This window comes from Bos javanicus, chromosome 22, assembly GCF_032452875.1.
Source record: "Bos javanicus breed banteng chromosome 22, ARS-OSU_banteng_1.0, whole genome shotgun sequence".
Lineage (NCBI taxonomy): Eukaryota > Metazoa > Chordata > Mammalia > Artiodactyla > Bovidae > Bos > Bos javanicus.
The window spans coordinates 21,299,244-21,323,219 of record NC_083889.1 but is presented as its reverse complement, the minus strand read 5'-3'; the positions used below and the strand labels follow the sequence as shown (position 1 = coordinate 21,323,219).

General features: G+C 43.7%; 1 protein-coding gene across 1 annotated transcript in view; it reads left to right on the top strand.

The window, feature by feature from the left end:
• Positions 1-22,248: 22,248 nt before the first annotated feature.
• The window catches only part of ARL8B (ADP ribosylation factor like GTPase 8B), a 54,540-nt gene continuing 52,812 nt past the window's right edge, over positions 22,249-23,976 (top strand). Inside the window, exon 1 of the mRNA XM_061396352.1 lies at positions 22,249-22,591. Within this exon, the coding sequence (XP_061252336.1) occupies positions 22,289-22,591 (303 nt within the window). The 5' untranslated portion in view covers positions 22,249-22,288. The remainder of the gene's footprint in view (positions 22,592-23,976) is intronic.

Below are 23,976 nucleotides of genomic sequence, written 5' to 3'. Positions count from 1 at the left end.
ATGTATAGAACAGTCTTATGGACTCTGTGGGAGAGGGAGAGGGTGGGAAGATTTGGGAGAATGACATTGAAACATGTAAAATATCATGTAAGAAACGAGTTGCCAGTCCAGGTTCGATACACGATACTGGATGCTTGGGGCTAGTGCACTGGGACGACCCAGAGGGATGGTATGGGGAGGGAGGAGGGAGGAGGGTTCAGGATGGGGAACACATGTATACCTGTGGCGGATTCATTTTGATATTTGGCAAAACTAATACAATTATGTAAAGTTTAAAAATAAAATAAAATTAAAAAAATAAAAATAAGAACACCATTTCAATATTCTGAGATTCATATGATGTAAATAAATCATTCCAAATGATAGGTATTTTAGCATTTAAGATCACGAGAAAAACTAGACTATGAACATTTATATCCTGCACTATTTTAAGTCTCTCATTTTTTTTAACCTTGATGCCAATAAATAACATTCCTTGATTCCTTTCCCAGTTCAAAACAGTTGTAGAATAAGACACAGCAGAGAGACAAATGGAGATAAAGATGTTATCTCTATTATTGACAAAAGTGATTGTAGACCATGGCTTCAGCTCTGTGTCCCTGAGGGCTTGCTAACACTCCACTGGAATTAACAGACTTTCCCACCTAGGCTGTGATACAGAAGGACTCCAGGTCTTCCCATAAGAACAGAGCCTGCTGAGCAGTCCACTGCCCATGAAGTGTAGGCTGCCCCCGTACATTTTCAGGCTGGCAAGTCCCAAGGCCTGATCCCAAGGCCTGATTCCACCATGGCCTGAGCTACCCTCCTCATTCCTTCTCCCAGAGCCACCAGTCAAGAGAGGTCACTGCTTCCCCGGGGCAGGGAAGGAGGTGGGCAGAGAGGCCAGAGTATCACCCTAGTGGGGTGTTACTGAATGGTTACCATTGCTGTGTTTCTGGTTGAAGGGTCCTACACATTGTACGATCTTTAGCATCCTTGACTTGTGATTCAACTATTTAACAGTCAAAATACTGCCCATGTATTTCTAGATGCACCTCTTTACCTCACAGAGTTGAAAACCTTGCTTGAGAGGAAGTTCCTCCACGGACACAGGAGGCCTATGTGTGACTGTGAATGGGAGTGAGTGAGAGGGGTCAGGTTTCTTGTTTATGTTAATGCCTTTGTTGTCATATACTTTCTATCAGCTATAAATTTTTTAACTTAGAATGATAGTGAGGAAGTGGGTGTCATTCTGGCCTTACCTGGTGTCCCCAAGAAATGTTCAACATAGCACAGTGAGGCAGCCAGCCTTCAGATTTGCTTCAGTGGCTTCTCACCCCTCCGGTTGGTAGTTCCCACATGTGATCTCAGGAATCGTCATATGGGAACCTTGGTGGCTTGACTTCTGACTGAAAAATCCTACAAAGCTAAAGCAGAAGAAGAGGGCAGGTGTGGAAGATACCAAGGGAAAGCTTGGGGAGGAATGGGGAGGCTTTTGCCTCTCCCACCAGAGCCACCCTAAACAAACAAAAAATAAAAGCAAATACATCCCCTGAGTCAGACAACAAATTTCTATTGGCTATCTACTTTACATACGGTAGTGTTTATGCTTCCATGCTACTCTGTCCATTCATCTCACCCACTCCTTCCTCCCTTGTCCATAAGTCTGTTCTCTATGTCTGCATCTTAATTGCTGCCCTGCAAATCGGTTCAAAGAAAAAAATAAATTTAATATCTGCTCCATCACGGTCCCAATTTTAGCCATCTAAAGGAACTAAAAAGTTAACATTTTTAAACGTCCATCCTTGTTTTGAATCCATCACTCACTCTCAGATATGACAATTTTTCATTATTTTTAAGTTCTACAGGTAGTTAGGGTCTTTACCTGATGGCTCAGAAGGTAAAAAAACCCTCCTGCCAATGCAGGAGACACAGGAGATGTGGGTTTGACCCCTAGGTCAGGAAGATCCCCTGGAGGAGGGCATGGCAAGCCACTCCAGTATGCTTGCCTGGAAAATCCCATGGACTGAGGGGCCTGGTGGGCTACAGTCTAAAGGGTCGCAAAGATTTGGACACGACTGAGTGACTAACACTTTCACTTTCACTTTTTTCCACAGGTAGTTAATACTTATTTCAAACACTATTGCATATTCATATCTTATCGACTGTAGATGGTATCTGTTGTCTTCAGGCCATGAGTTATGAAGAACACAGTGCATTTTCTCTACTACCTTTGTACCCACAACTCTTCCTTCCCCATCTAGGTTTTATCTTTAATTTTTATAATGGTGATCTTCATGACCTAAAATAATATTATCAAACCTCAGTTTATTTTTGAAATGTAGACATTTGTCTATTGACACTCCCCAGTGATGGAAATGGAAATCAACTCACAAACATCTCCATCAAGCTCTCACCTCCACACACTTTCAAATTTTTATTTTTCTTCTTTTTTACTGGCAAGATGGTAATTCTTTTCTTATCCATTTCAAGATTGAGTCTAAATTTCAAATTTAATACAACTATTATAATATTTTCATTAAATAATCACTAGTGCTGTGATTAGTTGCTCAGTCAAGTCCGACTCTTTGTGACCCCATGGACTGTAGCCTGCCAGGCTTCTCTTGTCCATGGGGATTCTCCAGGCAAGAATACTGGAGTGGGTTATCATGCCGTCTTCCAGGGGATCTTCCTAACCCAGGGATAGAACCCAGGTCTCCTGCATTGCAGGCAGATTCTTTACCATCTGAGCCACCAGGGAAGCCCAAAGAGCTAAATTAATCTGATTGAATCCATAGAGAAGAAAACGTAATCTTGTGCCCTTAAACTTCAGCTACCTGGCAGGAGATGCCTTGACCATCAGTGTTCAAGGGTACCTCCCTTCCTTGCTTTTGAATTTTCCTCTCTTCATCTGAATCATACTTAACCATACTGCTGCTTTTTTGTCTTACTCTATGTTCTTGCTTAAATTTTTTTTTCTCATTTTGCTAAACTGTCTCCTTTTTAATTACTATGTTGTTCTGGACTTCTGTTTATTTTATTGCAGGATAAACATAAACGTGTCCTGTAAGCACGTGAGTGCCTTCATTTCTCCAGGAGGTCACTGTGGCATGGGTTAACTGTAGGTGATGCACATTCCTATTTTGCTGGCTGAATTTTTACCTTGTAATTTTCCATCAGAGACTGCAGATTGGAATATGAGTTTGTTAGAATGCCCTCCTTATGGCTATCATTGAAAATCCTCACTTACTGATTTAAAAATATTAAAACAGACAATTGGCAACTTTGGTGGCTATTGATGGTACAGAGTTACTTACAACAAAGTCCATCCTGTCATCATGCGCTGTTGGCTGAGAAGTCCAGCTCTGACGCTTTTGTTCATGACCCTTTTATTCTCAGGCTCAGCTGATAGTATTAAAGATTCCTGAGAATCATATTTGTGTGTCAGCCCTCCCATCTCTCCCTCTTTTTACACCCAATCATTAAAACTGGTGAATTTTATGTCTTGATTTTTTTTCCTTTGTAGATACCTTTATGGAGGCAGTTTATGTAGAGGAAAATGCCCAAATCTTAAGTGTACAAATCTCAGGACAAACAACATTCCTGTTACTCTGGAAAGTTCTCTTATGCTCTTCTTTAGTTAGTTATTTCCTCTCCTCCGAGGTAACTCCTCTTCTGACTTCTAGCACCATAGTTTATTTTGATCTCTTCTAGAATGAACTTAGGAGAAGGCAATGGCACCCCACTCCAGTACTCTTGCCTGGAAAATCCCATGGATGGAGGAGCCTGGTAGGCTGCAGTCCATGGGGTCGCTGAGGGTTGGACATGACTGAGCGACTTCACTTTCACTTTTCACTTTCATGCATTGGAGAAGGAAATGACAACCCATTCCAGTGTTCTTTCCTGGAGAATCCCAGGGATGGGGGAGCCTGGTGGGCTGCCGTTGCACAGAGTTGGACATAACTGAAGTGACTTAGCAGCAGCAGCAGCAGAATGAACTTAAATGGAACTAGACCTTTGGAGTCCTTTGTGTCTGATTTCTTTTGCTCAACATAATGTTTTTTGAGATTTATCCATGTTGTTGTGGGTATCTGTAGTTGGTTCTTTTCTACAGATGAATGTTATTTCATGAATATACCAAAAATCTTTTTTTCCCCATTCTTCTGTTGATGGGCATTTGGATTTTTCCTTAATTTTGGCTATTATGAAAAAAGCTACTATGAGCAGTTGCGTATAAATCTTGACGTGCGCTTATGCTTGTATTTCTCATTTATACACCTAGGAATGCCTTTTGCTAGGTTATAGAGTAAATAAATACATGTGAACTTTACCGAAAGATGCCAAATTGTTCTCCCATAGTGGTGGCAGCATTTTATACTCTCACCAACAATATATGTGTTCCTAGTTGCTCCACATCTGTCCCAATACTTGACAGTTTTTTTTTTTTTTAATTTTAGCCTTTCTGATGTATGTATAGTAGTATCTCATTGTAGTTAAATATTTCTTTGAGAATTTTATTTTTCAGTTGAGAGTATATGTATCCTAGCATGTATGAATATGTCTGCATGTGATTCGTGTTGGCTGTGTATAGAAATCTAGGATCAAAAAAAAAAAAATCCATTCAAAACTAGAAAACATGATGTTACTGACTTATCGAATCATGTTTGCTGAGAAGTTCAGTGAGAGTAATGGGTCTCTGCTTTGCAGATAAACAGTACTGGTGCAAAGAATGTGAGTATTTCTTGAAGGATTTTTTTCTTTTATCTTAGAAATCTGAAGTTTCAATTGTGTGTTTCTCTTCATGAACTTTTTCTTTATTCCATTTAGCACTCAGGGACCTTTTAGATTCCCCATCTTTTTTTTTTATCTTGACAGTTTCCTCTCTTTAGGGAGATTACTTTCTCCTCTTTGTGGCGGCTGCATCTCTTCTTTCTGATAGTCCTAGTACGTAACAGTTGTGACCTAGTGGACTCATCTTCTATGTTCTTCAACTTTTTAATCTTTAACACAGCCTCCTCCATTATCAGCATCACTAACCAGAATGATACTTAAAAAAAAAATCAGAGTGACCATACACTGACACATCATAGTCACCCACAGTCCACAGTTTACATTATTGTTCACTGCTGGTGTTACATATTCTGTGGGTTTGAACAAACGCGTAAAGATACATATCCATCATTACGACATCATACAGCGTTATTTTCACTGCTCTAAAAATCCTCTGTGCTCTGTCTGTTCATCCCTCTCTCCCTTCCCTCAGCCCCTGGTGAGCACTGTTTACTGTCTCCACAGTTTTGCTCTCTGCAGAATGTCATATGGTTGAAATCACACAGTATGTAACCTTTTCAGATTGCCTTTTTTCACTTAGGAACATGCATTTAAGTTTCCTCCATGTCTTTTCATGGCTTGACAGCTCATTTGTTTTTAGTGCTGAATAATAATCCACTGTCTTGATATATCACTGTCCATTTACCCATTCACTTACTGAAGGACATCTTGGTTGCTTCTGAGTTTTGGCAATTGTGAATAAAGCTCCTATATACATCTGTATGGAAGCTATTGTGTAGATGCAAGTTTTCAACTCCTTTGAGTAGATACAATCTTAAAAAAAAAAAAGATTTTCCACCTCTTTGCTTTTGCTCTACATCGTAGGGGATTTTTTTCAAGATTATCTTCTAGGTTGCTGTCTTAGGCCTCACTTTATCTGTTCTATTATTCAGTCAGTCCATTCAATAATTAATTTTGGTCAGATTCTTTTATTCTGCTTCTGTCTTTCTCATATCAGCCTATATTATTTTATGGATGTAAAATATTCTCAAATAATTTTGATGGTCTTAATTAGTTCTTATTTAAAAATTAAATCTTTTTTTGCTGATTTTTTTTTTCTTCCTTCTTGGGTCAGTTGTTTGTTCCTCTTAATCCTTCTCTTCACTGTTTTTTGTTTTCCTTAATCATCTGGTGTACTCAGTCTAAACACAATTTGTGGCAGCTTATATTTTCCAAAGATAAGTACGCAAAAGTATTCCATCTCATATATACTTCTTAAAATGTGATGCTGATACTGTTTCATCAAGAAGAGAAGTGTATATTCTTTCCCTTGAATTGGAGACGGTCTGCAATTCACAGTCTGCAATGGATGTGATGCTATATGACTTCCAGAGCTAAGCCACAGGGTCAGTTCAGTATCTGCCTGTCTCTTTCTTAAGATATGTCCCTTTGGAGCCCTGAGCTGCCATGTATGAAGCTGAGCTGCCCAGAAGCCACCATATCTGTAGACACCACACAGAGATAGCAAGCAGTGCCTGTAGTCCAGGCCCAGCATTTGAACTGCTCCAGTGCTCCGAGGAGCAGACACAGCTGTCCCCACTGAATTCTGTCTGCCTCAATTGAAGATTTGTAAGCAGAATAATCGTTGTTATTATTTTAAGTTTTTCGCCACTTGCAGCCCAATGATAGATGACCACAACACTGCTCTTAACCCGTGATGGCCTCCCAGCTGCCCTACCCTGTGGATTTCCACCTTCAAGCTTCTCTTGTTCTTGGGAAGGATTGCTCTTTATTTGAGTGCTTTCTCTCTTCTCTCTTCTCCCTTTACCAAATCCCATTTTGCTTCTACCTTTTAGAATCACTCCCTCCCCCAATTTTAGCTCTGGTCCTGGTTCCTCTACGTTGTTTTTCTTCATAGTTATGGTTTTAGTAGCATATAAAAAAATAACTCCTTTATCTTCTCAGCAGGCCTTGGGGGACTAAATTCTGTCCTCAGCTGAACAGAAGCCTTGAAAAAGTAATACACACACACACGCACACACACACATTTTCAAAATGGAACAAAAATTCTGAGTGGAAATAATTTGGCAAAGAAAAAATTTTGGTCAGTCACACACAATGAATTTTTAAGTTCTGGAGAAGTGAACATTCAACATGATGGAAAGCAAAGTTACAGTATGAAAAACCTCCTTTATTTTGGTGAGAACACAGCACATGATCTATCCTCTTAACAAGTTTTAAGTGTGCAGTACATTATTGTTGACTGTTGGAACAATGTTGTAGCACAGATCTCTTCTTACCTAACGAATCCTTCTTACCTAACTGAAACTTTATGCCTCCCCATTTCGCCCTCCTCCTGGCCCTTGGTAACTGCTGTTTCAGTCAAGGATTTTAAGAAGTTGACTGTTTTAGAAACCTCACAGAAGTGTAATCATGCAATACTTGTCTTTCTGTGACTGGCTCTTTCACTTGGTATAATATCCTCCAGGTCCACTGTGTTGGCACATATAGCATAATTTTTTTTCTTTTTTAAAGGCTGAATAATATTCCACTGTGTATATATACCACATGCCCCCAGTCAGAACCCACGGAGAACCCCAGGACCAGAACACATGGAGAACTTGAGAGTTTTCCACAAACCTTCAAGAACCTGCTTGCCCTTATCTCCTCTGAGGAAAATATTCCTATGAGGGGCTTTCTTCCAAGAGTTGTCATACAATCTGAAAAATGAACTCACATCTCAGGCTGTGTCTCATTGGATCAGAAATGGCACCAAAACTCTCTGAACATGAGAAACTCCACGCTGTAAGGCTGTGTGGGGCATGAAATTCTTCATTCCACTCTGCATGGTGAAGAGCTGTCCAATCTCTGTGGGAAATATATGTTCTAAATGAACAAACATAAAGATGGGTACTTGACTTGGGCTGTCTCCTGTGCCTCATTGATCAAAAAAGCAATTGGAGCTAGAGAGATTGCTTGGCTGGAGAAAGGGACCATGTTAGCTCAGTCATAACATCCCATCTTGGGACTTCCCTGGTGGTCCAGTGCTAAGACTGTGCTTTCAATGCAAGGGGCACGGATTCCATTTCTAGTCAGGGAACTAAGACCCTACACGCTGCAGGGCACAGGCCCCCCGCCCCCCAAAAAAACCCCCAAACCCTCCAATCTCCAAAGGAATCTCTGGGCATGTTTGCCGTGGACAAGTTACAGGAAATAGACTAATAGGGTGAGTGTGACAACCAAAGTTAGAGTTTAGCATTTACTTCTAGGTTCAGCCTTAGGGCTTGGGAGAGGGCAACACCCCTGACGTTGCTTTGCGAAACACAAAGTGCAGCCGAAGTCCTTGCTGAGGACCAATGGGGCTTTTGTTTCCATGTGACCGTCTGCCTCAGAGCTATTTTTTGGGAAGTATTTTGTTTAAAATACAAAAATCTGTGTATCACTGGATGCCTGATTAACTAGACTCTGGGAGGAGTGGGGAGAAGGATGGAGCCCAGGAAATCTGCATTTGCAGCTTCCTGGGATATTCCTTCTGCACACTGAAGTTTGAGAACCTATACATGGGTTCAATCCCTTGGTGGGAAAGATCCTCTGGGGAAGGAAATGGCAACCACTCCAGTATTCTTGCCTGAAAATTCCACAATGCAGGAGGCTGGTGAGCTATAGTCCATGGATTCGCAAAGAGTCAGAGATGCTGAGTGACTAAGCACAAAATACAGGTAGCTTTCTTCAAGGGTGTGTGTGTGTGTGTGTACGGGGGGGTGGTATATGCACAACCTGTGTGTCAAGGATTATGTGGTGGCCATTCTTAGAAAGGGTCCAAGGTTTGTGGGACCAACCTCTTGCCTAGAAAAGAGGGTGAAATTAGCATTTTATTGGGTTGACCAAAAGTTCAAATGCTCTCTGAGAAGTTCCCTTCGGGAATAAGAAGGAAGCAAGTGATGTCATTTCCACCAGACTGCAGAGCCCTCACAGAGGTAGCCCCTTTGAGGAAAGGTGATCTCATGGGAGGATGTCTGTAAGAACTGTGTTCAAATGTTGTAGAGTGCAGTGAAGGGCTCCTTGGGTCAAGGAAAGGAACAAACATAATCTACGTTTCTTCAGGGGAAGTGCTGTCTAGGGCATGAAGTGGGGCAAGCAAGAATCCACTCCCAGTGTCACCAGCCCCACTTGACAGACAGGCCATCAGTGGGGCCAGGGACTGCATAGGTGGTTGACATACTGAAATACTTTTGTAATGGTGGTTCCCGTAGCCACTGCCTCAATCTCCTGTCCCCTCCAGTGTTCTCTCCTGACAATTCTATCCTTGCTTCCCCCTCATGTCCAGTATCTATGATCTAATGAACAAAGATTAAATTCAGGAATGATGGGGGTCCCAGCACCCTCCCTGGCCCTGCAGCTTGCTTATCTTCTGATGGGTTGGTGCCATGCAACACAGATGGTTCATTATTTGGGGTCACAGTTGTAGTGGGTGATTCATTTCTGACAATGACATCAAGTGAAAACTTGGAACATTAGTAACTCTGGTCAACTCTGAAGTGAGGATGCTTCCTGTTGAGCAGACCCCCTTCTTGGATTCTAACGTCCCCTCTATAATCTTGCATGCCAAGGCCAAGAGAGCACCCCAAACAGACAGATACCAGACTCCCTTCTAAACTTGATATATAGGCCTGTGAACAGCTCCTAATTCTATTTTAAAAATAAAGACATAGAGTCACTGCAAACCCCGGGGTCAGGAAGCAATTCATATGGGTTAAATAAGCATAAGGAATTATTATTTTTATTAAATTACCATGTATGTCACAGAAAGGTTACTGAAAACAGATCATCAGGTCAGGGCCTGTGGTTTCATGGCCCATTGGAAGTTCAGACCAGTAGAACAAACCTTCCAAGAGGGTTTTCCTTTTTCTGTTTTGTTCACTGAGACCCCGTTGCCTAGGGACTAGGACAGTGCCTGGCACATAATAGGTGCCCATCAAACATTTTTTGAATGATACCACAATTTCAAAGGATACTCAGTTGTTTTGTTTCAGCAAAGGTAAGAAGAAATAAGCAGGAGATAACAAATCTATTTTCTACATGTAAACATGAGAATTTAGAATCCCTACCACTGTAACTGTGGGATTCTCTATTAGAACTTAAATATCCATGGCTTCGACTTGCAACCTCTGCTTTTGAGGCCAGTTGCAATTTACTACGTAGAGTAGTACTTTATATGCGTGCTCAATTACTCAGGCGTGTCTGACTTTTTGTGACCCCATGGACTGTAGCCCACCATGCTCCTCTGTCCATGGGATTTCCCAGGCAAGAATACTGGAGTGGGTTGCCATTTTCTTCTCCAGGGGATCTTCCCAATCCAGGGATCAAACCCATTTCTCCTGCGTCTCCTGCATTGGCAGGCGGATTCTTTACCACCTGGCCACCTGGGAAATCCTGTAGTACTCTAAAGAATTGACAAAAACAAAATAGGGATGTCCTCATTATTCCATATTTGAACTTGAGCTCTTTGGAGAGGCTCTCAGTAAAGGCTCACTCAGTGACAGGCTCTGGGCAGATCTAGACTCAGGAACCGAGTTCGAGAGGCCAGAGGGATTGATGGATGAGATGAAAGACTATTTTTTAATTAATTTATTTTTTAATTGAAGGATAATTGCTTTACAGGATTTAGTTGTTTTCTGTCAAACATCTCCATGAGTCAGCTATAGGTACATAGACTTTAAAATTTTTATTTATTTTAAATTATTTTTTAAACTAAAGTATAGTTGATTGACAATGTTGTTAGTTTCAGGTATACAATAAAGTTTTATACACACACACACACACACATATATGTTCTTTTTCAGATTCTTTTCCCTTATGCTGCTGCTGGGCTAAGTTGCTTCAGTCGTGTCTGACTCTGTGCGACCCCATAGACGGCAGCCCACCAGGCTCCCCCGTCCCTGGGATTCTCCAGGCAAGAACACTGGAGTGGCTTGCCATTTCCTTCTCCAATGCATGAAAGTGAAAAGTGAAAGTGAAGTCGCTCAGTCATGTCTGACTCTTAGTGACCCCATGGACTGCAGCCTACCAGGCTCCCCCGTCTGTGGGATTTTCCAGGAAAGAGTACTGGAGTGGGGTGCCAGTGCCTTCTCCATCTTTTCCTTTATAGCTTATCATAAAGTACTGAGGGTAGTTCCCCATGCTATACAACAGGTCTTTGTTGGTTATCTATTTTATGTACAGTAGTGTGTGTGTTAATCCCAACCTCCTAATTCATCCCTCTCCCCTTCCCTCTTTGGTAACCATAAATTTGTTTTCTATGTCTATGGGTCTGTTTCTGTTTGGGGATGAGGTGACAGTTTTTTTTTTTTCTTTAATTTTATTAATGTTATTACTTGGATTCTCTGGATCTGATTTTCACCACATGAGATCTTTTAGTTGAGGCATGTGGAATATAGTTCCCTGACCAGGAATCGAACCTGGGCCCCCTGCATTGTAAACATGGAATCAGCCACTGAACCACGAAGGAAGTCCCTGAGGTGAAAGGCTTTGGACTTGATCTCCTGTTGTCAGATTTCTTCTTGGCATTTCACCTGTTTTGCATTTTCTGTTTGCTTCTCTGAGCCTCATTAAAAAGTAGCTTAAACATTAATTAGCAGCTATCTATTATTTCCCTCCTCTTATTGAGCCCACAAAATCAAGCCCTCAAAGCAAAATACCCAGAGAGAACTGGCAGGCCCTTGAAATTCAATAGATTTTAGTTGCATTAGGATGATTGCATTAAATGAAAACAAATAAACACACACATACACACACCCTTCTCTAACAGTGGCACACCTGACCATTAACTAGGAATGCTAATCGGGATATTAACAGTTGTAATTTCTTGAGTACTTACTATATACCAGGCAGGTATTTCACATCCATAAGTGAACTGTCATGTTGGTGAAAACATGGAAACTGAGGTTTAGGGAGATTATCTTGTTCAGTGAAATGAAGCCAAATTAGAAGGCTACTTATAGGCTTTAAGTGTAATATGCTTTTGTGAAAGTAGCCAAATTATAAGGCTACTTCTGGTTTAAAGGTGCCTCTAATGTGTTTAGTGAAAAAAGGCAGATTTCACAAAAGCATATTATACTTAATTTCATTAATAGAAATTGTACATAAACACATACACATGCACTCATATATCTTCATAAACACATGAGAAAAATCAGCAGAAAGTTGCCCAAACTTAACGCAAGTTACCCACCTTCTCTATGCCTTGGTTTTTACATCTGTAAAGTGGATGTGGTAAAAGTATCCATCACATGAAAAGGACATACTGGTTAAATGAAGCAGTCTGTATAAAGCATTTAACACAGTGCCTGACACATAAGTGAGTCCTTGATCTGTTTTTGCCATTATTATTTTTACTATCACTACTATTACTAAAGAAAAGTCAGTTCAGTTCAGTCGCTCACTGGTGTCCACTCTTTGCGACCCCACGGACGGCAGCCCGGCCAGGCTCCTCTGTCCATGGAATTCTCCAGGCCAGAATACTGGAGTGGGTTGCCTATTCCTTCTCCAGGGCACCTTCCAGACTCAAGAATGGAACCGGGGTCTCCTGCATTGTAGGAGGATTCTTTACCAACTGAGCTACCAGGGAAGCCCTATATAATTTACATAATATATAATGTAAATTATTTTATAAAAAGTACCGCTCATGTCAAAATTTATTTCCCCAAGCGCTTTTATCTTCACTCACAAACATCCAGTACAATAATAATGAACTCTTAAAAAAAAAAATCTGAAAGGTCTATTCAAGTGTTTCTGTTCCACAGCGTATTTTTGGCGCAGAGCAGTTTGTGGAACCCCATGTCATTAACAAAGTTTTCTTTGGCTGCCTAGGATCAGTCTTCCCCCAGTACATCCGCAGGGCAGGCGACCTGCCTGAGTCTGCTCAACGCCGGGGTGTTTTGGACTGACACATCTATTCTGAAAGCTTCCAGGCCGCCTTTGAACTTGGCTTGACAGCCGATGAAACTCTCCCGGAGCATCCCAGACGATCCCGCGGCGCTTGGGAACCGTGTTCCTCTCTCTAGCTGCCAGAAGGAGCCCTGCAGTGCGCCCGGCAGCCGCCAGCTGGAGCTCAAAGGCAGCGGCGCGGCTCGGAGACCGCGAGGAGCCTCGCGGTGGGGGCGCCTCCGCTCCTGCCGCCCAGCTTCCTGCGCGCACCCCGCCTGCGGGAACCAAGGGCATCCTTTCCAAAGCTGGACCGAAGTTCACTTACATCTCCCTGTTCTATGCCTGTCTATTCCATTATCACAGGTTGTTTTAGGGGTTTAATACGACCAAACTGAAACGTTGTCAAAGGAGGGAGATCCGAATGTGGAGAGGACTGGAAACTGGCCATTACTTCATTCACTGGCAAACATTTACAGTTTCCCCTGCTAGGTCTCAGGGAAGATTGGATCTTCCCTGGTAGCTTAATCGGCAAAGAATCTGCCTCAGTGCCGGAGACCCCGGTTCGATCCCTGGGTTGGAAAGATCCCCTGGAGAAGGAAATGGCAAACCACTCCAGTATTCTTGCCTGGAAAATCCCATGGACAGAGGAGCCTGGCGGGCTACAGTCCATGGGGTCACAAAGAGTCAGACACGACTTTGCAACTAAGCCACCCACCAGGTGTCTGACCTGCAGCCAGGGGCTGGGAATGCCAAGTAAGGCCAACCAGCCTTTCCAGACAGAGGGCCTCAGTCTAGTTAATAATAACAGGGTAAAACATGGTTTGGATGAAACTGTTTGGTTCGGCTTTTGGCTGAAGCACCAAAACCAAAATTCATGTCACATATCAATGAGATGTGTGAGATCGCCCTGCAGAATTGCAAAGAGTGATGGCTTGGAGGCGCTGAACTCTTCATCCCCACTGAGGGTAGGAAAGGGACCTAGAGAAGGAAATTGAAGGAAAAAGTATTCAAAGAGGGCTGTTGATGAGTTGAATCTCCCCCCCAACCCTTACAGCCAGGGAGGGGGCATGTGAGGCTAGTTCTCTTAGCTTAAAACCAAGGGGAATGGGCTTTAAAGGGACCATTTAGAGAGGCCATCTGGGAAATCTAAAACATGTGGCCTGGGTTGACTAGCTGTTCTGACTGAAGAGGAAAAGGTGTTACCGCGCTGGGGGTGAGCTTACCCCCAAAATTTGTGAAGACAAAGTACAGTGAGTGTTCCCAGGAGAGCGGATGTGGGTCTCCAGTGGAGAGAACTGAGGTGGAGCTGCCTTAGGTCTTGTCCGTGGAGACGTCCTGGTGGAGTGAGGAGATCTCAGCAAAAAAAGATAAGACTCCTAAGTGCTCTGATTCTAAAGGAAGGAATCCTTAAGGCACCTGCTAACACAGAGATGCATTTGCCTGAATCCAGTGAACTGCAAGTAAGGTACTTCCAGTGTACCACGAGGGGCACCGTCAGCCCGAAACACCTGCCATGCCTGGAGAAGGCCAGTCTCTACCATGGCTATGCCAGTCAAGCCAGCACTTTCTGCTCCCCACGCCTGGCTCCCTGTCTCCACTGCATCTGTGCTTCATGGGTAGGGTGACCGTAGACCCCAGTTTGACCAGGGTGGTTCTGATTGACTTCCAAAGTTCTGGCATAATTATTAACAGCACCCCCTTTCACTCTCAAAAGGATCCCATTTGGATGAGAAATTTCATGTTCATCCTACTGATGGGAGGTAGCCCCTTAGGCAGGTCTAACCCCCAATGCCTCAGTCTGTAACCTTATTTGGAAATGAGGTAATCAAGTTAAGATGAGGTTATGAAAGTGGCCCTCTATGACTGGTGTCCTTATAAAAGGAGGGAATTTGGACACAGAGTCAGGCATGCACCCAGGGAAGATGCCATATGAGGATGAAGGCAGAGATGGGGTGATGCCTGTACAAGCCATGGAATGCCAGCAATCTACCAGAATCTACCGGCAATCTACCTCTCCTGTGGGAGAGGCCTGGACCATGCTCCCTTACAGCTCTCAGAAGGGACAATCCTATGACAGCTCGATCTGAGACTTCTGTCCATCAGACTGTAAAACAAAGCATCTCTGTTTTCTAAACTCCCAATCTGCTATCCTTCTTTATAGCAGCCTGGGGAGATGAAAACACCAGGAAACAGAAGCTGCCAGTCTTATCCTCTGTCCCCTTCCCAAAGGTCCAATCTTCAGCTCAACCTAGGCAGCAGGAGAAATTTTGCCTAAAATAATTTGTTTTTTTCAGTTTTCTTCAAACTCCATATATTTGTTACTGAACCTGAAGTATGTGCAGGTTATTTTTGACGGCGTAAGAATATGGGTGCAGGGGGAGAAGCCTAACTCTAACTGCACCAGAGCAATGGCACAGCAGCAAGGGGTGCTGGGTGTCCCCAGAAAGGAGCTAGTTGTCTGGAGAGAAGATAAACCCAATAGCAAACCAGTAGCAAGTAAGCTGTTTGTTAGTATTTCTGCGCTGCAGTACTGAGTGAGGTTGGTGATAAAATAGTCCTCGTACCTGGGTGCCACTGCTGCTGCTCCCACCTCTCAGTACACCATTGCCCCAGGTTGGATTTGAAAGACAGGACGGTGGGAAATAGGAAAAAACAAACACCAAAGAGTAACGTTGAATCCAGCAGTTTTTCAGCTGGGGGCAGTCTTGCCCCTAAGGGATGTCTGGAGCTGTTTTTTATTGTCCTAACTGGGGAAAATGTGTGCTACCAGGGCCTAGTAGATGGAGGCCAGGGATACTTTTAGAGATTCTATAGAATACAGAACAGCTGCCCACAGCTGGAATTCTGTGGCCCCAAATGCCCATAGTGCTGAGGTTGAGAAGCTCTGGCTTCAACACTGAAACCATAGGATGTATCTTAAGTGCTTCCAAAGTGCCCCTGGAAACAGACAGGACTCCCAGGGCATGTGACTGTAGAATGGGAAGCCTTAGAAGGGGACTGTGTTGGTCACTTGCTGGGTAGCGTGCCTGTCACAACACAGAACTTCCATGTGAGGCATTGGGATCTCGGACGTGAGAAGCATCAGTAGTGGCATTTAAGGAGCACCTTCTGTGCACAGAGCTCTGCTGAGAGGCAATGTTGCATTGTTTCATTTGACTCTTGTGACAATCCTAAGTTGTTGTTTAGTCTCTAAGTTGTGTCCAACTCTTTTCCGACCCTATGCACTGTAGCCTGCCAGGCTCCTCTGCCCGTGGAATTCCCCAGGCAAGTATACTGGAGTGGGTTGCCATTTCCCCCTCCAGAGGATCTTCTTAACCCAGGGATCGAAATTTTGTCTCCTGCATTGGCAGGGGATTCATTTCCGCTGAGCCACCGAGGAAGTCCAACAGCCCTGACAGGTAGATATATTTCCATTTAGGCTAAGAGAGGTGTAGTAATTTGCCAAAAGTCAGAAGGGAAAAAACTGGGATGCAAACCTACTCCTTGACTCCAGAATGTGTGTTTTCTTACCTTACAACTGGATTTGCCTCTTGGTGAGAGTTGAGCCCAAAGACACAATTAAGCCAAAGAGCCAGAGAAAAGAGGTTTTATTACTTGCAGTGAGTAAGGAGAACACCGGGATCTTTCCCAAAGCGGTGCCTCCTTGAACAGCAAAACTTTAGTTGAGGACATGCATATTCATGAAGGGGCTTGCACAGTGCATGCATATTCATTAAAGGACTTGAGCAGAAGAGAATTCAGCCTAGAATTGGGGCAAAGGTTGTCAGGATCCATGTTTTGGTTGATTAAAGTCACAGGAGTCAGAAGAGGTCAACATCATCATTCCTTAGGTTCCCACCAGTCTGGGGTCTCAGCATGTGGGGACCTTAATTCCTGCAGAACTCAGAGATTTGTGTCAGATTGTTATGTATAGCTCTTGAAGAGGAACTGGACTCTGTTTTGTCCCTGAACTGTTGTTTCTTGACTGCTTTCCCCTTGTTCCTGCCTTCCCTTGTTTCCTTAACATCATTAATTACTGAGACTTGCTCAAAAACAAACATTGTGGCCAGGCTTACATCTATGACTTATGCCAAAGAATGGCTTCTTTTGCAACAAGAAAGAGAATAGACTGGCTTAAAATTGGGAAAGGAGTACGTCAAGGCTGTGTATTGTCACCCTGCTTATTTAACTTATATGAAGTGTACATCATGTGAAATGCAGGCTAGATGAAGCACAAATTTGAATTAAGATTGCCGGGAGAAATATCACTAACCTCAGATATGCAGATGACACCACCCTTATGGCAGAAAGCAAAGAGTAACTAAAGAGCCTCTCAATGAAAGTGAAAGTAGAGAGTGAAAAAGCTGGTTTAAACTCAGCATTCAAAAAACAAAGATCATGGCATCTAGTCCCATCACTTCATGACAAATAGATGGGGAAACAATGGAAACAGCAAAGACTTTATTTTGAGGGGCTCCAAAATCACTGAAGATGGTGACTGCAGCCATGAAATTAAAAGAAGTTTCCTCCTTCAAAGAAAAGCTATGACAGACCTAGATGGCATATTAAAAAGCAGAGACATTACTTTGCTCACAAAGTTGGTCTAGTCAAAGCTACGGTTTTTCCAGTAGTCATGTATGGATGTGAGAGTTGGACCATAAAGAAAGCTGAGCAGCGAAGAATTGATGCTTTTGAACTGTGGTGTTGGAGAAGACTCTTGAGAGTCCCTTGGACAGCAAGGAGGTCAAATCAGTCAATCCTATGGGAAATCAATCCTGAATATTCATTGCAAGGACTGATGCTGAAGCTGAAGCTCCAATACTTTGGCCACCTGATGAAAGAACTGATCCATTGGCAAAGATCCTGATGCTGGGAAAGATTGAAGGCAGGAGGAGAAGGGGATGACAGAGGATGAGATGGCATCACTGACTTGGTGGACATGAGTTTGAGCAAGCTCCAGGAATTGGTAATGGACAGGGAAGCCTGGCATGCTGCAGTCCATGGGGTTGAAAGTGTCGGACATGACTGAGCGACTGAACTGAATTGAACATCAAGAAAGTCTTGCTGGTTCTCTTTCTCCAGGACCCCTCCCCTTTCTTATCTGGTTAGACTTTTATCCCCGAAACCATAACACTGGCCAGTAATCAACTCCACCAAAAAGCAGTGATGACCTGGATGAAGGAGAGATCCATCTGAAAAAAGTTAATGCTTCTATTTTGCACCTGCATTCTTTTCTTTTTCTATGTTTTTCTACTTTGTTGCATTTTATTTCATTTCCTTACCTCCCTTTGTACCTTTCATAGATACTGGAAACTAAAGCCCAGAGAGGGGACATGACTTGCCCAAGGTCACTGTTTAGTCTTAGCCAGAAGAAGAACTTTTAATTTAAGGCTTTTTCCTGTCAGCAGAATGCTCTTTTCATTACCCAGTGTTGAGTAGCCTTGGAGTTCTCTAATGATTGACTTTTCTTACAATGGGGTTAACTAGCTCTTAGATGAGTGAGGAACATGAGGAACATGAGGAACACTCATGATGAGTGTTGCTTCTAAAGAGAACTCCCTGGGACTTCCCTGGTGGTTCAGTGGTTAAGAATCTGCCTGCCAATGCAGGGTACGCAGGTTCAGTTCAGACCCTAGTGGGGGACCTAAGATCCCACATGCTAGGAAGCAACTAAGCCGTTGTGCCACCACTAGAGAGTCCATATGCTGCGATGAAAGATCCTGCGTGGTCCATCTAAGACCTGACGCAGCCAAATAAAGAAAAATAAATAAATAGAACTCCCGAATTGTTTCTTGCTTCCCTGTTCCTGAGGCCTACCCTCCTTTTAAAAGACAAAGCTGACATTCTTCCCCTTGTCAATTTCGAAGGACTCTCTCTGTAACCTGGGCTGACATCCATGGTTAAGAAAAGATTCTGGCTCCTTGACTGACTTGGCCAAGATGCAGCCATGTCCTGCGGAGAAGGCTCAGGTGCTGTCATTTTAAGACGCTGTGAGGCTGATAGTCAGGCCAGTGGGAACATATGGAATGTGTCACACCCATCTTCTTCTTTGTCCAAAACTATTATCCCATTAGACAAATGTGAGGCTCACAAAACAGAGAGCTAAGAGATGAGACACTAACCACTTATTTTCTCAGAATGACTTTATTGGTTTAGATAAAAACCAATGTGAAGGCGATTACAACTTAAAATCATGTCCCTAGCTGTGATATTTCCTCCCCTGTGTCTCAGTTTTGTTTTGTTTTCTTTTTCTTTTTTTGCCTTTTTCTTTTCTTCTTGATTATTTATTTTTGAGATCGACCCAGTGCAAGCTTTGTTCAGTGGCCAAAGAATGGAGAAGCTGGGACAGATCAACTTCTCACACACCTGGCAAGAACGAGTCATTCTGTTTTTCTTTTTAACTTTTTATTTTATATTGGAGTAGAGTGGATTAACAATGTTGTGTTAGTTTCAGGGGTATAGCAAAGGATTTACTGGTACATATACATGTATCTTCTTTTTCAAATTCTTTTTCTGATAGCTAAAACTAGAGTGGTCTTCAGGGATGCCTCTAGCTCTGATGCCATAGAGTTTTCCTTTTCTTATACAACAGTCATATAGCAAGCGCATGCGTCATTCTGACTTGCCTTGTTCTCTTCATCCACATTCTCAGGACACTGGGATTCCTGACCTTTACATGTGACCTGGGAATGATCTGAGCACATGATCTGGCATTCCCATTTTTAAAACTTAATTCTAAATAAAGTTCAAAGGGAGGAGTACCCACATAGGACTTTGGTTAAAATATCAGATAAAGGTGGTATCTTTACCCCTGTTTTTCAGATGAGAAAATGAGCCCCTATATTGTTAACTAAATGTCCGGAGTCACTATGTTCCAGAAATGATAACTAGCATTTCGTGAATGTGAATGCTGTGCCAGGCGCTATATGAAGAGCTTCATGTGGACTCATTCACTTGCTCCTCACAATAACCTTTTGAGGCTGGTAACAATTCTCTCACTTTACAGTGGACAGAGGCGCAGAGAGACTGAGCGACTTGCACAGTTCACACCGCTGATAGGCGGACGGGGTCATACCACAAGGTTCCTTCTTCTGTAAACGCTGTAAATATACCAGCTTGCCTTTCATTACCTTACTTCATCTAATTTGCAATTATTTTATTTCATTCTCATTTGAATGCTACGAATTATGTACTTACTCTCAGTGGTGTGCCAATAAATGTCTAATAACTGGCTCACTAGGGAAGGGAGGAGCCTAATTTGTAGTGTTTGCCAATTTCAGTGGTGCAAATATCCCCGGTAGTTCATCTCAAGCTACTAATGAGACATCGATGAACCCAGACTTTTGAAAAGAAATGTTCTCCGTTATAGGGTATTTCCATTCTGTGGATACACGTACATAACTTCAAGAATTATAGCTAATAGTAAACTGTATTAAAATAATTAGGAAATGATGTTTTGAATATTTGAATATTTATGGTTTTATTTTTAATGAAATGTATTTAACTGTAGGTGAACAAAGGAAGCTCAGAATAATACCTACAACATGTTCCCATTTTGGGGCTTAAGAGAAAATTCTCTACCCCATATATGTGTATAAACATTTGCTGGTGCTGGGTGCTTAGTCACTCAGTCGTGTCCGACTCTTTGGGACCCCATGGACTGCAGCCCACCAGTCTCCCCTGTCCATGGGATTCTCCAGGCCAGGATACTGGAGTGGGTTGCCATGCCCTCCTCCAAGGGATCTTCCCAACCCAAGGATTGAATCCAGGTCTCCTGCATTGCAGGTGGATTCTTTACTGTCTGAGCCACCAGGGAAGCCCATAAATGTTTATTTGATCAATAAAAAAGTAAATTCTTCAAATGGGTTACATCAGAGATGGGGAAGTGAGGATGCCCAGAGACAGATTATGCCTCTGTACTTCTTGATTGTTGTACAACCATCATACTGGGCTTTTATGACAAAAAATAATTTATAAAGTTTTTAGTTTTAGTTTTTTGGTTTTCTTTTGTTTTTGCTCCCACCACACAGCTTGCGGGATCTCCAGGGACTGAACCTGGGTCGCAGCAGTGGAAATGCCAAGTCCTAACCACGGGACACCCAGGGAAGTCCCGATATAAAGTTTTTTTTTTCTTTTAATATGAAACTAGAATCAGGAAGTAAGAAGTGACTTTTCTATTAAATGGAAAAGTGGTGGTTTCTTGGCCATTTCTTGGTGTTCCCTGGCTTGCAGCTGCAACACTTCAGTCTCTGCCTCTGTCGTCCCGTAGTTTTCTCCCCTTCTGTGCCCGTGCATCTTCTCCTCTTCTTACAAGGACACCAGTCATTTTCTATTAAGGGCCTACTGTACCCTGCTAAGACCGTCTTAACTGATTATATCTGCTTTGGTCCTCGTTTGCAAAGGTCACATCCTGAGGTACTGGAAGGTCAGGACTCCAACATATCTTTTGCAGGGACACAGTTCAATCCATAATGCCTTCCTACCATCATAGCTGCATGGAACTGCCAGAGCAAACTTTTAAAAATACAAATTGGTTCACCTTCCCAGTTCCCTATTACACCGAAATCGAACTAGAGCCCCCATGCCTTCCTTCTTCTGATCCCAGCTGCTGCCTCCATTCATCTCTCTTCCCACTCCCTGTCTTATTAATCTGAGGTGACAGCACTGAATTCTGTTCCTAGAGCATTCTAAACACCTTTCCCCTTCAGAGTCTTTGCTGTTCCTTCTGTCTGGAATGTGCTTCCACCGGATGAGTGCCTCGCTCTCCTTCTCACGGCCTCTAGGTTATCACGTTGAGGGTCACCTCCTCTGAGAGGTCTAGTCTGACTACATCAGGGGCCACTCCCTATTCTTCTCCCTCTGTGGAAGGTAAGCTCCTCAGAGGGAGGGTTTTCTAAAATCTGAAAACCTTGCAGACATTTTAATGTACCTTTTAATTAAATTAAACTTTTCAACAGGCAACTCATTTATATGATTTAAGTGAAAATGATATAAAAAGATATTCAGAGAAGTCTCATTCCCATTTCTGCCTTTGACCATCGAGTTTACCTCACCCCAATAGAAAACTGTTTTTATTAGTCTTCCAGCATTTCTTTATGCAACCATAACATGTGTTTTATATATGTACATATGTATTCTTGTTTTCCCATATTATACCAAAAATATCATATAATGCATAGTTGGTGCCTTAGTTTATGCACCTTGAAAATACTTCCTGGACATCATTACATATCAGTTTACAGAAAACTTTCTCATTTTTTAAAAAACAGTATTCAGTTTTGGGAATGTGCTAATCACTCCTCTACTGATAAACACGTGTGGCTTCCATCTTTTGTTACGTAGGACAGGGATTTTCATGATGAAACCCGCAGAGTTTTGAAGTCTTTCTGCACAGAGCCGACAGTCAGTAAACAATTGTAGAGAAAATGAATGATGAATGAATCAACAGGAATGAGCCAAGGAGTATATAGTAGGAAAGGAGCCCAAGGGCGGCACGCTGGTGCACGGTGCTGCACGGAGAGTCCACCAGGTGGCGCTGCAGGCGGCGGGCGCGCCTGGCCGGACGGGCCTTGCCGCTCTTGCCGTGGGCGCCGGCGGCGGCGCGGGGACGAGCGTGGGGGGTAGGGCGAGTCATATGACCGGCTCGGCTTCCTGGCTCCGGCCGCCGTCGCCCGCCAGTGTCCGCCTGTGTCGCGCCGGGGCCCCGAGGAGCCGTTGGCGGGGTCCGGGCCGAGGCCCGCTCGTGTGCAGGTCGTCGCCGCCGCCGCTGCCCGCCCGCTCGCCCGTCCGTCCGTCCTCCCTCCCGGCCGCCATCATGCTGGCGCTCATCTCCCGCCTGCTGGACTGGTTCCGCTCGCTCTTCTGGAAGGAGGAGATGGAGCTGACGCTCGTGGGGCTGCAGTACTCGGGCAAGACCACCTTCGTCAATGTCATCGCGGTGAGTGCCCTCCCGCTTACCCTCCCGGGGCGCCGCAGCCCGCGAGTCCGGCCCGGCGTCTGCTCGAAGGCCGGGCGGTGGTGGGGGGGGTGGGGGTCCCCTCAGCGCGGCGGGGCTCTTGGGAGTGTGCGTGTCGGGGGAGGGGGCAGCTGTGCTGGTCGCCTCCCCGAGCGTCAGGACCTGGAGTTTCCCGCGTGTTGGTGGCTGAAGTGCATCGGTGCGGTCGGCAGTTGAAGGGTTATTTCCATTTAGTCGTCTTCTTCCAAGCGCCGTGTCCTCGTCGCGGCCGGGGTTTGGAAAGGGTGTAATTGGCCTTGTCACATTTTTAAGGCGCTTGGGGGGTGGGGGTCTGGGATTTCCTTCGAGTTTGGTCTTTTCGGGCCGCGCAGGGGTTAACTTCAGCTTGTCACTTTCCTGAAGGGTGGGATTTGGCCAGTCCGTGTGTCCCGTGAGAAAGCCTAAAATAATTGAGATTGTCTCAACTAGCCACTCGGGACGGAGAGCACCATTGTGAGGAAAGCAGGGGACCAGTGTGGGTTCATCCCTCAATTCTTCGGGCAGCTTGTCTCGTGTTATTCAGTTAATTGGTTTTCTCACCCGTTCCCCGAGGGGCCGAGTAGATTGTGCTGCGTTCGCCGGTAAAGCTAAAGACATTTCCAGCCAGTCCATAATAGTGCACAGCTTTTATTTTTTTAATTAATTTGTTTATTTGAAGTATAGTTGATTTACAAGTGCACAGCTTTTACAAAGCCAAGAAGTTGGGTGGGTGGGTGGGTCTCTATTTCTAGAGCTAATTGTCCTCGTTTAGGGGCTAAGATTTGTGGTCAGCATGAAGTTGGAAAAGAGGTGTTGGTCTTCTGTAATGGTTTTTCTTACATACAGAGAAAGGAAGGGACTGGGTAGAAACATCCACTCCCAGGGAATGAGTTTCTGGGAGGGAAAGAAATTGCCCTGGGAACCTATATACAGTGTGGTGTTTATTCATCGGTGATTGAGGGAAGGAGGATAATTAAATTTTGCTCGTTTGGTTGGCAGGGGAAGGAATAAGAGTGAACGATTCTCGTCAGTCTTCGTTTAGAGCCCAGGAGTTGCTGTGACTCAGTCTTAGCTGATACGGACTTGAGCTTGTCATGGACGAACTTTTGAGCTACTCCAAAGAGAGATGGCAGCAGTTTTTCCACCGTTTAGATGATGGGTGAAATCCTTTTTTTATTGGCGACTCGCTGTCCAACTGGTTTGGTTAGTGGAATGATTCAAACATGCCTGTCTTGTTGGAGAACACAACTTGTGTAACTTGTGACTCTTAGTCCTTGCAGTGATAGAGCAACAGGAAGGAGAAGTAGAGATGAGCAGACATCCAAACTTGCTTTGAGGAATATTGCATA